At 38.5% G+C, this 16637-nt stretch overlaps 1 protein-coding gene across 1 annotated transcript in view; it reads left to right on the forward strand.

Moving 5' to 3' along the window:
• l3mbtl3 (L3MBTL histone methyl-lysine binding protein 3) overlaps window positions 1-16637 on the forward strand; it is a 72976-nt gene that overhangs the window by 31039 nt on the left and 25300 nt on the right. Inside the window, exons 14-15 of the mRNA XM_081378423.1 lie at window positions 218-328; window positions 9435-9549. Of these exons, the coding sequence (XP_081234549.1) occupies window positions 218-328; window positions 9435-9549 (226 nt within the window). The remainder of the gene's footprint in view (window positions 1-217; window positions 329-9434; window positions 9550-16637) is intronic.

Genomic DNA, 16637 nt, shown 5'->3' on the forward strand with positions numbered 1-16637 from the left:
TCTCTCTCTCTCTCTCTCTCTCTCTCTCTCTCTCTCTCTCTCTCTCTCTCTCTCTCTCTCTCTCTCTCTCTCTCTCTCTCTCTCTCTCTCTCTCTCTCTCTCTCTCTCTCTCTCTCTCGCTCTCTCTCTCTCTCGCTCTCTCTCTCTCTCTCTCTCTCTCTCTCTCTCTCTCGCTCTCTCTCTCTCTCTCTCTCTCTCTCTCTCTCTCTCTCTGCAGAAACCTCCTCACAGTTTTCAGCCCGGTATGAAGTTGGAGGTGGTCGACAAGAGGAATCCTGTTCTGATCCGAGTGGCCACAGTGGTTGATACGGATGAACATCGACTCCGGGTGAGAAACTACCTTTTTTTTTTTTTTTTTTATGATTCGAATTTTTAAAAAATAATAATAATAACAAATTACAAAGCTAGAATAGCAGCAAAAATACTGAAATAAACAACAACAAAAAAACAAAATAAGAAAAAAACACATACTATAATACCTCAGGGAAATTCAAAAGGAACATTCAAATAAACCCTGGCAGCAAATGATCAAATATATATTAATCACATATATTAACACATCTTCAATTTAAAATAATTATTTTAAAGCTTGGGTTATTTTACTCCAATAGGTAACAGGATATATTATCCATTAATCCTTTTTTGTAATTGCTAGAACGCACTTCTCAATATTGGGTCACTTTCTCTACACTCTTCAGACAGAGAGCACAACATCAGTCTATGTGGGATAAACTGTGGATCACACACAACACATTCAATGACATCCAATCTTTCAAATTACATCAATTATTGTCTCACTTAGACACAAACACCACCGAAACTCGATGGATCATGTATTATACTGCAGTGAAGAACAAACAGTAGAGAGTAAGGCTGTCAAAATGGCTGAAAAGCTAAATTCAAATTTCTTTCTTAAATATTAGCAAAATTCAAATTCTATTATATTTGAATTCTGAAGGCAATATAATTGTTAGAGGAAAAACGTACTTTGTCTCCTATGACAACAAGAGGGCGCAAGCGAGCGCAATAAGCAAATATAAACCAAATCAAGCATCACATCTTTTATTGAACTGAAAGGATATTCACTTTTTTAAGTGCATTAACTTATAAGTATAATTTCCTTAATGTGCATGCAAGGAAAATTAGGTCACAGTAGTGCATAAAACTGTGTAAGTGCATCAGTAACCTGAGAAAACACACGGTGTAATGTAACGTTACTACATGAACACAAAGGCCCTGTCCCAAATGGCACACTTCATATGCACTTTCGGTCTTGTGGACTTACAATGGCTGCCGTGTGCGCGTGTCCGTTAAGTCCATGAGACCGTAGTGTGTCCCATTTGTCATTTTAAGCCTCAGAAGGGCCCCCTCTGCGGTCGATATGCGCCCTCGATGCGCACTTTTGGGGTGCCATTTGGGACAGGGCCAAAATAGCAAACCGCCATTCAGAAACACTCCACTTCTACTCATTACATCTACATATTGTTGGTCAAAAACACCAGACGCTCCTCTTGATCTGAGCGAGTGCTGAGTGTTTCTGTTGACAGTGTTTCCAGCTGATGAACACACACTCACACACTCAGCTCTGACCAATGTGAAAATGGTCAAGTGTGTTGTTGCACAATTTCTGCCACCAACAAGTGAACAACGCAGCGCTGTAGACTGGATTAGCTAACAGAAACACACCGCGGCAGTGACATCATCATCATGTCTTGCGCGCCTCTTTACACACCAAAAATTCGAATGCACGTTTTTTTTTTTATTATATTTATATTCGAAATTCGAATTTTCACTTGACAGCCCTAGTAGAGTGTCATTCTTGTTTTGTAAAGAAATTGTACAAAATAAATCATTGTGTAATTCTACCTGTTGTTAGTGTTATAAGGTCATTGTTTTATGAGCGACACCTTCAGGTGTTCAGTGACTGATTTCAGATCATTATTTTCATTATTACACTGACACATTGGGCCCTATTTTAACGATCTGAAACGCAAGTAACTTTGTGAGCGGATCTCGGGCGCTGTTTCTATTATACCGGCGGGATAAATGACTCTTGCACCCGACGCAAATCTAAAATGGGTTTGTCTGAAGTCGCTTCATTACTCATAGGTGTGGTTTGAAATAAACGTGACGTAACGTGAAATAAACCAATCAGAGCGTCATCTCACATTCCCTTTAAGAGCAGGCGCGCTTGTTCCATGGCGGATTGCTATTATAACGGCGGATTTGCCAGGAGCGGTTCACAGCCGAGGAGACCGACGTTCTCGTCAGGGCCGTAAAACACAGAGAAGTGACATTGGGGACGGAGAAACACACACAGATTAGCTTTGGTTAAACAGGCGTATAATAATTTGGGTAAATGTGTAAGCTAGATGTATGCCTATTTTTTCACATCTTCATGGACACAACAATGATTTCCCTCGTGTGGTAATATTTTTCCTTGTAATAATGTATGGTTTTCTAAAAATGAAAACTGCTGCGTCTGTGTAGATGAGAGAAGCAGAAGTGTGTGTGTGTTGTGCACACGCTACATTGATTATGGCCAAGCATGCGCCCTTAAAATAGCATATGAATAACATGTGCAACGCGCCACTGACTTTAGACTCGGTTTCCCCTGGTCAGTGGTGGAATTGTTTTCTGGAACTGCAAAATAGCACCAGGGAACGTTTGCGGCAGAACACGCCTCCTCTTTTCGCTGAACCGTCCCCGGGAGCGCAAGTTCATTCCCTAATTTACCGACGTGCGTCTGTGGAGGGAAAAGTCCGCTGTGCGTCGGGTGCAAAATAGGAATGATACATGCGTCGCTGTACAAAGTCAATTGCGCTGGGTGCGAGATAGAGCCCACAGGTTCTGGCAGCTGAAGGACAACACATGGTTCAAAACACATTTAGATTTTATTCATCATTATGTGCATTAAACGTCATAGTGCTGAGCTTTTTCACAGATTGTGTCCTTCATAGGGACTGAATATGATCTGCTTCTGAGTCTTTACTCATCAGTTTCGCAGCATGATCTTGCTTGTGTTGCATCTTTATCAGTCCAGTGTCTCACTGTAATTGTGAGTGAGATGCAGTGGTAGCGGGCGATCCCATGATATCTCCCAATCTCTCCGCCGTCTGTTCGGGAGTTCAGGAGCAATCAGGAGGACTCATCCCAGCTCCGTCTCTCCTGTGAAGCTTTGCTCCACACAGAAGCATGATCTGCCAGTCCTCCGGCGCACCGATGGAGCTGAAAGTGCTCTCATTGCACATGAATGCATGTAATATGAGGCAGATTTCTCCAGTTTTCAGTCATCTCTGCTATAAGAGGCGGTGATAAATGTTTATATTCAGCATATCACGATTTATGACAGCACTGGATTTGATTCACAATACTGATAAATGACTCAACTGGTGATGCATGTATATTGTATTTTTTGGAAAGCTATTTTTCACTCCACAGCAAATTTAAAACAAATGTAAATTATAGAGTCATTCATTATAAACATGCCACCCCTGACCACTGGTGTGTGGGAAATTCACAATACAAATACACTTACGTAACTCTCTTATTCGGCACAAATCCAGATATGTACGTTTTGCATGCTTGACGTTAATATATTTGCTTGTTTCGGAGGATTTAAAAAGACATGATTTATATTCTGTAAAATATGGTAATTTATTGGTAAACTAGCACAGCTGCAGTGTTTTTCTAAATGTTAAGAGCAAGACTCTGACAAGGCCGAGAACAATCCAGCACTGTTTACTCCGACTGAGCAACAGAGCCACTTGAAGTCGTTCATTTTTAATGAGAGTTGACTTTGAGAGTTGGTTTGAGGCAACGTGAGCGAGCGAGTGATGCGACGGAGATGAGTAGAAGTAGCTTTCAGCAACCTAACAGCCCTTCTTCACAGAATCTGCATAAAGCCAAGAGAAAGGCGATTTCAGCCATTATGTATGCAGAAAGTTATTATATTATATTTACATTAGCCGTTATTTATGTAGTAGTTAAGCATGAACACACCAGAAATTGTCTTTAGTGGTGCTGTATTAGTGGTAACTTGCTGAATAAACTTGAACATCGCTTAATAAGTGCCATGCAAATCAATAATTAATGTGGATATACTTTTAACTTCAGAACCGGGGGTTTAAATTGTCTTTATTACACTTTTTTTTATATTACATGCAGCAATTTATTACTCAAAACTCAAAAACCAACACTAAACATAATGATTCTTATTGTTTAGTTAAGTTAATATATACATCACAGAAATGTAACTTTATGTAAATCACTTACTACACACTATTGTAAATAATGGCTAAGAGCGGTGACACTTTAATTCGATGGTCCACTTTAGACATTCTACACACTATAAATAACTACGTCAACTCATTCTCATTAGAGTATTAGTAGACTGTCTGTTTTATAACTTTAGTGTGATGCTGACATTATTCTGACTATATGTAACTTTGCAACTTCATGTCAGCTTATTCTAACCCGAACACTAAGAGTCTACTAATACTCTAATGAAGGGTTGTTGACATGTAGTGACAAAGTTACTTATAGTTAGTAGAATGTCTAAAGTGGACCATCGAAGTAAAGTGTTGCCCTAAAAGACATTTACTATACATTCAGTTAACCATTAATTATTGGCTTATTTCTGCATATTTACCCTTCAAATGTTTGATAAGTTGTAATTAAAATATGTTAATTTTAAAAATACAGAAACAAATTATTTAAAAAAGTAAAGGTCAATAAAGCGTCAATAAATTATATTTTATTATATGATATGATTAATATCATATTTTTTAGATATGATGGTTTCATTATAAATATGGTGATTATCTATATTTAAAGATAATCTATAAGATATAAATAAGGTGGACACTCAACTTAATATATGATATTTCCCATCTGAATCTGATCATGTAAACAGATGGAAAAGTCTGTAGCTGTTTATTAACATGTTAATTATTGTGCCTTTCACAAGAAATGCCATACTTTTTTATAATCTCCACTTATTGAAAAACTATTGCTTTAACCGTTTAGAACCTGAAGCTAAAATAAGTGTTTTTCACATATTTAGATTTTTTTGACTGTAAAATTCTTAAACAATGTGCTATCTTCATGTGCAAGGTGTCATCTTTTTCAAATTAGCTTTCAACAAATTACAGTTATTGACCATTACTGTGTGTGGTGAGTTTGTAAAATAGAATAAAAAAAAAAAACGAGAATAAATGTACTGATTTTTATTTAGAAAAAAAAAACAGAAAAATCATGAACGAAAGAAACTAACACTTTAAAGTTGAAAAATGAACTATAATACATATATACAAGTCTTTTTTGTGACATTGGGTTGCACAGTTTTCATTCAGGACACTTTTTTTCATACACGCACACATACAAATGCTCGCATTCATAGACACGCACACACATACATGCACACACCACATGCTAAGATACGTGAAAGAGTAACGGCCATCCGCTTCCCAAGTTTCATTAAAAATCATCCCAATCCCCTCTTCTGCTGTCTAACACTTCTTTCGCCATGTATTTGTTCGTTTCTCGCAATCCAAAACACTCTAACCTGCCGCACTTTATATTTTTCTGTTCAAATCCTTCCTTCCCGCGCTGCTGTCATTTACCGTAATAAGCCGTATATTGCCTAAAAGCGCATGTTGTCTACTGTCAGGGGCAATTTGAATGGTTTTGAAAGTGCAAACGGTTGAAGAATTACGGTAAAATATATACAGCTTGCTGGTATGTGTCAGCGACGACACAGCCGGTTCTAAAGGGTTAATTACCTTGAACAAAACTGAAAATCATTAACAAGAACTTTGTTTTGAAATATGGTCATTAATTCTATTGATTCTCATTTGCTATATAAATATGAAATAATAAAAAAAGCATTAAATATTAGATAAAATCAGTGCAGAATCAACTTTGCGTTGCTGTCGGCGATCGAGTCATGGATCGGACAAATTTCCACGTGCATCATCAAAACTGCTGAGCTAAATATGTGTGCATCGAGTGGTTTAAAGAGAAAAATGCGCCTTTATCCCATTACTTAACATTAGGATTATTTTTATCATGTACACTGCATATAAACAGCATGTTCTGCATATGTATGGGTCAGTATATATGAAAGCATGTGACAGACAGGGGTATCCTGGAAAAAGTGACACAATAGAGGATGCTTGTTTGTATTTGCATTGCACAAGCTGGCAGTGTGAGAGCACAGTGAGCGCTGCTGCTCGCTCTCGGCGTACTGCTAACCTGAACCACTGAACCACAGCATGACCCTCAAAATAAAAGGTTACCCACTTCCCTTCAGTTGTATAGGTTTCATGATTTCACTTAATTAGACGTTTTATGTAACCATAAAGCGCAGTCCAGAAAAATGAAAACTGTATTTGGGAAAAAATTAAATGGATTTCAAAGGGCACTAATGATATACTGTAACCATTTGAGTGTAATTGCAGTTGTTGGTTTCAAGGTGGCAGCAGAATCTACACACACACACACATACACACACACACACACACACACACACACACACACGTCATTGACACTGACTGAGAGAAATAACACATGTTATTGTCTGTCTCACACTCTTCTCTGACTCTCGCACACATCATTCGTGATCCTCCACAGACGTTCACACATCAGTCTTTCTCTTATACACACACTCAATACTGGGTTCACACGTGTCTGTCATGTTCATGTGTTCAAGCATGACCTCCTCCAGTCCTGCTCGCTCTCATGGCCTGTGTTCGCTGACATTCACCGGAGCACTGGATGGGTTTGGTGGATTCCCACTGCGTTTTAAAATACCCCATCAATATTTCCTGAAGCAGCTGTAATTGACTTTTACGTCCGAGTCTTTGATGGTTTTCTGCGACGCCCTCGACTCTCCCACAGGACAGAGACAAGACGATTTGATTTTTTGTCATGTCCGACTCAAACCCCACACTGTGTGTCTGTGCACCCTTAAATAGTTCATTTAATTGTAAATTAAACAGTCTAAAATCCAGGCTGTATAAAACTAAAAGATCTCAAATCTTTTTAGAATTTCGAATTTCATTTCAGTAACGTTAGTAAAACTTTAATACATTCACTCATCCATGAACATGATTCCCATCGGATTGCTTTCCATCGGCTGTGGAGGTGAAGACAACAACTCCCATGATTCCACACTCATTCACGTCATCAAGTGGCGCCTTTGTTATTGTTTTGAATAAGCGACCTCTAGCGTCAAAACTTACACACTGTGCCTTTAATTTAAGTACTAAAATGACTTAAGCTGCGTACTAAAACTTAAAGTCCCCCGTAGTCAAAAATTTTACCCCTTAAAACTCATCTCTGATCACCAAAATGACATATTTAAACATTTTTTCTTTGAAAAAAAAAATGTCTTCATGCCTTAAAATATCTTGACTGTAACTCGACACCCTTGCCTCATTTAATATGCGTGGTTCTATGAATATGCAAATGAGCCCCGCCTCCACTCACTCCCTCAGCTCAGAGATCCACTGGTTGACGATCACACGTTGATCTGATTGGTTACAAGGTAGTTTGTGCCGTCAGAAACACCAGCGATTTCAAAGCGTGTTTTTGAGACTGTCTTTGGTTCACTGCAGTTTTAAGGAGGAAATACTCAGCAATGGTGTCGACTTATGAACTTACACATGCTTTGTCTTAAAGCACATTAAAAACACCACAGAGACACATAAACAACATTAAAAGCTGGATTTGCACCACAGGGGGACTTTTAGAACTACACAGACAAAAAACTAAAACAAGTACTGAAACTTTAACTAAACCTAAGATGAAAATAAAATTAACAATAAATATTAACAAGAACTATAATGGTATCTCAATGATACTACAATGAAACTGGTGTGAACAAAGCCCGAGGGAAGCGAGATGTGGTTAGAGATATTGATATGCTCAAATTGATTTAGTCATGGATGGAGGTGTGGAAATAGACGCATGCAAACTGGAAGGAGATTAAACAACAGAGCGACCGATAAGAAGGATGCAAATGAAACATTTCTTTATCTCAAACTGTCATGCCGTGAGTTAAAATAGCCAGTCTGGTCTGGATGTCCACATAGTGCCACCAGTTCTGTGAACACCACTGAAAACACTGCTCGCCTCTGTCGTCCATTCCCGATTCCCCAGGAACCGGTTTGATCCGAGTCCTGGAGACAGGCTGTCCTTTAAGGGCTGCTGCTCTTTTCTTCTCATTGTCTTGATCGCAGCAGCTCTTTTTAAAGAGTTGAGCGTCTACAATTCGATGTGACCGGATCCCCCTGCCAGCAGTCTGCTCTCTGCCAACGCTTCTGATTCCAGCTCGAACGTCAGCGTCTCTGGAGATCTGCTTTGCCATATGAAGATAATCTTCTCAAGGGACATTGAAATGCTACTAGCCAAGCTGTTCCTGCTTTCATCTGACGTGCCTCGGGGTGTTTTGTACCTTATATAAGAGTAGGATCTCTATTTATCAGCACACATCCAGCACACATTTGTAGTGACTTTCAGGCAACGTCATCAGAGAGAGACAGCGTGACCCTGCAGCATAATCCCTCCTAAAGTGCATTTATTAAGGGCACGATGTCGATCAAACCTGCCATCAGTTACAGTAATAGCTCACAGCCTTAACCACTCATGCTTTCCATCAGACGCCACTCTTCTCTCAAACCTCGGGCACTTTATGGGAATTTAACCACCACTGCACTACACAAACTATCAAAGTCACTGCACAAAGGATTTTCATTTTCAGTGTTTTTCCTCTAAAAATGTTATAAGCGTTCAAAACGTCCAGTTTGCAAAGACTTTATAACATTCTGACAATGAAAATCATTTTTGCAGTTACTTTGATAGTTTCTGTAGTAAAAAGTGTTTTAAAAACAGGTTTTCTCGGTTATGTGAACGTTAAGGGAACATTCTGTTTTGCAAATATTATGGGAACGTTTATTTTTGTATGTTTTCTGAACATTCTGAAACAAGTAGGAAATTTTTTACAAATTAGACGATCGTCCAGTTAAAACATTTTGGGGGAGAAGTGTTTGTGCTAATGTTTTGAGAGCATTATGAAAGACCAGATAACTTTGAACAAACTTTCTATTAGCTTTACTGAAAGAATGTGCCTTTGTAACTTTGAGAGAACCTTAAAAGAATGTTTCCTGTTAGCTGGATTTGTCTTAAATTTAACTAAAAACTCAATTTAGTGAGGTTTACTAAGACGAGAAAGAAAAAACTTTAACATAAACATTACATTTTAAACAGTTTAATATATTTCCGGAAAACATTTTATTTTGTTTTTTTATTTTAAAACATTTTGTTTCAAGGATGTTTAGATATTTTTGCTGGAAAGCAAGACAAAATACAAATTAAGACATATTATTGTTATTATTATTTGCATAACACTGACCTGCATTGCTCTCTTTCAGATCCACTTTGATGGCTGGACAGATGAGTACGATTACTGGACCGATGCAGATAGCCCAGATATTCATCCTGCCGGCTGGTGCGCCAAAACCGGACATCCACTGCAGCCGCCAATCAGTGAGTACATGTTACACACAACCATTGGCCTTCCCATGACACACACTAAGCAGCAATACTATGAGGCCTTCGAAGACGCGTATTCTTACAGATAAGAGTGTGTCCTGAACAGACGTGATGCGATAAGATTCCAGCGACGAGCAATCCCAAATTTCAGAATCAATCAAACATCACAGCCAATCAGAAGAGAGTGTGGGCGGAGTCTCTCTGCAAGCACACTGTACTCGCAACCAAATCAATCAGAAATCACAGCCAATCAGGAGAGCGTGTGGGCGGAGTCTCTGTGCAAGAGCACTGCACTCACAACCAAATCAATCAAAAATCACAGCCAATCAGGTGAGCGTGTGGGCGGAGTCTCTGTGCAAGAGCACTGCACTCACAACCAAATCAATCAAAAATCACAGCCAATCAGGAGAGCGTGTGGGCGGAGTCTCTGTGCAAGAGCACTGCACTCACAACCAAATCAATCAAAAATCACAGCCAATCAGGAGAGCGTGTGGGCGGAGTCTCTCTGCAAGAGCACTGCACTCACAACCAAATCAATCTAAAATCACAGCCAATCAGGAGAGCGTGTGGGCGGAGTCTCTGTGCAAGAGCACTGCACTCACAACCAAATCAATCAAAAATCACAGCCAATCAGGAGAGCGTGTGGGCGGAGTCTCTGTGCAAGAGCACTGCACTCACAACCAAATCAATCTAAAATCACAGCCAATCAGGAGAGCGTGTGGGCGGAGTCTCTGTGCAAGAGCACTGCACTCACAACCAAATCAATCAAAAATCACAGCCAATCAGGAGAGCGTGTGGGCGGAGTCTCTGCAAGAGCACTGCACTCACAACCAAATCAATCAAAAATCACAGCCAATCAGGAGAGAGTGTGGGCGGAGTCTCTCTGCAAGAGCACTGCACTCACAACCAAATCAATCAAAAATCACAGCCAATCAGGAGAGAGTGTGGGCGGAGTCTCTCTGCAAGAGCACTGCACTCACAACCAAATCAATCAAAAATCACAGCCAATCAGGAGAGAGTGTGGGCGGAGTCTCTCTGCAAGAGCACTGCACTCACAACCAAATCAATCAGAAATCACAGCCAATCAGAAGAGCGTGTGGGCGGAGTCTCTGTGCAAGAGCACTGCACTCACAACCAAATCATTTAGAAATCACAGCTAAAATGACATACTGTGTAATGAGTGACTGATACAATCTTTGTCACTGAATACACTTGTTTGTTCACAGTTTGAATGTTCTTGTTTCCTTTCATTTATTTCTGATATATGAACTTAATTCAATTCAGTTCATATATCTTTGTATAGCACTTTTCACTATACATATTGCTTCAAAGCAGCTTTAATACATGTATACATTTCAATTTAGAGTAATGATGTGAATTATCTATTATCACTTTCAGTGCGGCTATGAAGGTCATGCAAAATTATAAGGCTGGTGAGGACAAAAACTCTGATTAACATGGAAAAGACGCCTTTCATCAACTTTATTTATTTCATCACATGTCGGTGTGTCACATCACGTCTGGTCAGGCAAAGCGAAGGAAATGCTGAACTCTCACAACTGGTGGTTGTAGATACAGGCACATGACCATGAAAATGAATGTCAAAGTAAAGTCTTTAATAGATAATCCAAAAGGCAAATACAGATCAAGGCTGGAATACTACAATAACACGTATACATAGACGACACCGGACACTGACAACTGAAACAGAGCATCTTAAACACACTGGCAAACAAGACAGATTAATTACACACACCTGAATGACGAATGACATCAGTAACCATAGTAACAAATGAGGTATTCGTGAACCGTGACACGATCACAGGCTAAGTATATATTTAATTCAATACTGCAAATATCAATAAAATAGTTGCGTCTACTTAAAATGGACAATGCATTAGTGTTCATGTACTTATTATTTACTGTGTCCTATTAACATCTGAATTCATTGTGCCTCTCATTCGCAATGCGCTGTTTGTGTGAAGTATGAAGATGGTGCCTAATTAGTGTGTTCCCAACGGGTCTCTTACGAGCTTCAGTTTCCTTTAGGATGCTCTTCCTTCAATATTTATCCTTCCAACAACAAAAGACACTGACTAAGATTAGATTATTTGCATTGTATGGATAATGCAGTGCAAATGTCTGGCTATTTTACATAGATGTTTTTAGATCAGGTTTATTTTTTATAGTACTGACTATTTTTAAGAAAGTGATTCAGACAAAACTATAAGTGTTCAGTTATTAGCCACTCTAGCAGTGCCCTACTGTACATCATATCTGTAAACAGACTGATCGCCTCAGACCCTCTACATGACAGACGCTCTCCTTGTTTAATGGAAAATTGTAGCTTAGAGAGATCGAGAAGTAATTATGTGGATATAAAGAGGGATGGAGGTCTAACAGACCTCTGGCTTCCTCTCCTGTCAATATCTTCTATTAGCTCCAGAGGATGATGGGAAAATGCTGTTGAACAATAAGCTTTTCGTCAGTCAGTCTGGCTGATAATCGTCTTCTCGTTCTCGTTCCCTTCCTCTGTGTCCATGGAAACGGATCGGAGGAATGTTTAGAAATCAGAAACTGGCATCAGGATGTGACCGACTTGCAGAGAGAGAGAGAGAGAGAGAGAGAGAGAGAGAGGAGAGAGAGAGAGAGAGAGAGAGAGAGAGAGAGAGAGAGAGAGAGAGAGAGAGAGAGAGAGAAACAAAATGAGTGTGAGAGAAGAGAGAAAAACCAGTGAAAGACAATATATGAGTTTGTGTATATTATGTCTGAGTCTATATATTCTTTAAATATGTATCTATGTCATAGTCTTTATGCTTTCTACATAAATGTATGTACTGTATTAATACTTTATATGATTTTTAGCTCACGGTTTTATCTCAACTTTTGATTAAATCTTATTAGGGTCAAAATATTTGGTCACTGCAGAAATGATGCCACAACCACAAATTTGCATACAAATGTAAAGAAATAATTTCACACAATAAATATTGTAATAGTTTATATTCTTTTTTATGATGGAATTTTATACTTTTTTTGTAGATTGAAAGTCTTTGTCTGGGGCAAGGGTAAAATAATTAATTCTAAAGTAATAAAAGATGACCTTCATATAACAATTTTTTGATTTTTTATTAAATTAAATAATAAATGAACTCCTGGGACATAAAAGTATACTGTATACATAAACTGTTGCATATTTCATAATTCTATTAGGGGTTCAAGCATGTAGCGCTGAAATCCTGTTGTAATTTTCTCAAATTTAGGATCAGCATTCTCACCTAAAAGTGATCAGGCAGTCCAAACCGTAAGTCATATATCCACTTTATTCCTGCGCCCCATGACGCTTTGCGCGAATTTTGGGTGTAACTTCCGTTAAGCTGTAAACAATCAGTGAAACACTCGCTCTATGAACGCAATACGTTAAAAAAGTGTCACAATGAGATTACATCAATCTACTCACCCTGAAACCATCGAACATTAATAGGAAATTTAAAAGTGTAAAGCATCAACAAGGTATTTCAGCAGCCCAAATAACCCCAAAAGCGCGAGTCTTTGGTTAAATATCACTGTAGTAATATACATATCTGTATCATGTAACTTGCCTTAATCAAAAATGTTCATTAACTTCAGCATTACGTGATACTATTTCAAAGTGATTTCCGTCAGTTTGTCAGATTATAAATTGCATTTACCTGTGAAAACAAACCTGGAAAGAGACGAGAGGATTTGAGGAGAATAACCAGAGATTCTTCATGCATTCCAGAGTTATTAATGGAATATATATCGTAAATTAAATTCGGGAGAACAGACCACAGATGTGCAGTATATGTTGTCCTTTTTCATACTTTTACAGCGAAAAAAAAAAAATAATAATCACGAGGAAAAGAGAGAGCGACTGAAAAGAGCTCTTGCCATAGATATTCTTGTTGTAACATGTCACATTAAAATACCAAGTATAACGTTATTCTCATGATGTCTGAAAATAAGTCATGAAGGAAAATTGACAGTTCATTCAGTCAAATTGACAGATCAGCTTTATTTGCAGGGCAACCTTATGATTTGAAATGATTTGTTTCAGTCTTTTTGAATAAGGTGGATAGACTTGAAACTTTGCAGGCTGGTAGTTCTTACACTGTCTACAACGTCACCGAGACTCGCCCCGACCGGCCTGATGGGGGCGCTGCTGTGCTCACAAGTGTGAAACTGCTCATAGCTCCTTAACCGTCAGGCGTAGGCTCAAGTGTCTTATATCGCTGGAATCCTTAGCTCAGATTCGATTGTCGGAATGTTCGGGTATTTTGGATTTTTTTTAAAACCTACTTTTGCAAACTAGTCCTAGGTTTTTGTCCTGATCAAAACCAAACCAGTGCAGCAAGATTGTCTGGAGTCTGATTGTCAATAATTATAATAAAATAAAATAAAATTACTATTCGAATGGGCCGCCAAAATGTTCAAAGTGAGAGGAGCCACTTTTACTAAAATGGCTGTAACTCGTGAACGGAATGAGATATTTTACGGGGCAACTGGCCACTTGGTGGCGCTATAACATGGAAAAAACATAAAAATGGCTATAACTACACAACCCTGAGTAGGGCTGGAAAACGGAAACACGGAAAGCGTGCATGCTAGAAATAGAACTGACACCTGTAGAGCTGGTAAGTCCCGCCCATCTGTAAAACCCCACTGGACCTCTGGGTTGAAAAATCGTCAATGCAAGTGAATGGGAGAAAATAATTATTTTCTGGTCCCGTTTGAATTGTGCCATGAATGTGAACATATGTTGTATGTGAATTTTTTATATAACTTTCCATATTACGAGTTTGACAGTATATGGTGTGATTCTTCGGCTAGCAGTTGTGGAAAAGACATAACGAGAAAGACTACATGTCGCCGATGTGACGTCACCCCATAAAGTTGACTTACCCGTGGTTTTCGCCAACCTAAACGATTTTGTCCTCTCCCTGAAAGAAGGCGGTGAAGTGCACCAAAGACACAGCCATGTTTAGCGGGATCCGTGAGCTAGTGTCCGTGTCAGTGTTAATTTTGACAGCAAATTCTGATTTAGTCTTAGTCTTAGTCTTTTGAATAACACACCATTTAGTTTTAGTCACATTTTAGTCACCTGAAATCTTTTAGTCTTAGTCTAGTTTTAGTCGACTAAATATCATAAGAGTTTTAGTCTTAGTCTAGTCTTAAAGTCTTTTAGTCTTAGTCTAGTTTTGTTTTAGTAGAACAAATATTAGCAGATTTTAGTCGACTAAATCTAGTCGACAGTTGACCTGACTAAATGTTTATCAGTCTGTTATGTATTAAGGTTTGAATATGCAATACATACACAGATTTAACGGCTGTAATACAAAACGTATTTTTTTTTATTCTTAATGTCAAAAACACTGACTGTAGCTTTTTCACAAAAGATAATCTCACATCAGTGTTAATTTTGACAGCAAATTTTGATTTAAAATATAATGGGTTTAAATTGAAATGCATTCATTTAGAATTTCTCTAAAATTTCCAAACCCATATACTCCCAGAGAAAACATTAACCTGCTAATATGAATGATTTTAAAGTTTGAACGTGCAATACAGATACAGATTTAACTACTGTAACTTAAAAAATGTCCTAAAATTAAATAAAACACTTTTCCTAAACAGTCTTCTTTTTCAATGAATGATAGCATATGAATTCTTTATAACTTGCATACATCATTCTCTATTCTTTCAAACAGACATATTTATTTGTATGAATTAAATATAATTAATCCTTATTTTAAAGCTATTAACGAGCAGTGAATGCTTTTCTCTTTTTCTTTTGTTGCTTGATCAATATTAAGGACACAGACCGCATTAGGTTTATTACCCACTGTCACTTTAAGACATCGGATCATGTCGATTGACATGCGGATCCAATTGCACTGATGCACATTCACATATGATACATTCACAACTGTTTAAGACATAACCCACATTATTTACGTGAATACTCTCCAAAACGGACATTTAGACATAATGTTGTGTGTATCTGTCGATTCAGAAACGAAAGAGAGCTCAATTCCGTACTCGCGCGCTGTATAGGTGTCTATGTGAGTGGCTGCACGCTTCGCGGGTCGGGTGTGTGCGCACAGAAAACCGTACCGAATAGAGCTCTTTTTTTGCGTCGTCACTCTTATTCAGATCTACATGTCTGCTCTACTCATTCTCCCAGACGTTTACATGTTTTAACGTTTGATGAGACATGCCAACTCGTGTGCCGCTGGGAAGATCAGCACGTCACAGTACAAATATGCGCATCTACCACAAACGCAGGACATCAGACCGGATCGCTTCCCAAATCGTCACTATCTAACATTTTCGTCTAGTTTTTATTCGTTGACGAAAATGTCAATAGATTTTCGTCATAGTTTTCGTCATTCAAAACTAGTTTTTATTTAGTTATCGTCTCGTTTTCGTCTGTGAAAAAATGTCGTTGACGAAAATAATGACGAAAATTATTCGTCAACGAAATTAACACTGGTCCGTGTGCGAGTGGTGTTGACGTTTCAAACGCGTCGAAAGCAGCAAAGAGTTGTAGTCCACAAAGTGCTCTCACACAAAGTCTAACCGTATCAAACTTCTACCTGCTAAATTGTAGCATTCTTTGAAAAATCGTCAATGCAAGTGAATGGGAGAAAACAACATATGTTGTCTGTAAATTTTTTATATAACTTTCCATGTTACGAGTTTGACAGTATATGGTATGATTCTAAGAAGAGTTGATATAGTAGAGTTGTAGACGAAGAGTTGTATCGAAGAGTTGTAGTCCACAAAGTGCTCTCACTCAAAGTCTAACCGTATCAAACTTCTACCCGCTAAATTGGAGCATTCTTTACACAAAAAGTTATATAAAAAATTCACAGACAACATATGTTCACATTCATGGCAAAATTCAAACGGGACCAGAAAATAATTATTTTCTCCCATTCACTTGCATTGACGATTTTTCAACCTAGAGGTCCAGTGGGGTTAGCGGAAGGGGCGGGACTTACCAGCTCTATACTAAGTGTTCCAGCAACAGTGGTGTTCTCTGGCTGATGATACATGCG

The sequence above is a fragment of the Scardinius erythrophthalmus genome (genome assembly GCF_964197995.2).
Source record: "Scardinius erythrophthalmus genome assembly, chromosome: 11".
Classification (NCBI taxonomy): Eukaryota; Metazoa; Chordata; class Actinopteri; order Cypriniformes; family Leuciscidae; genus Scardinius; species Scardinius erythrophthalmus.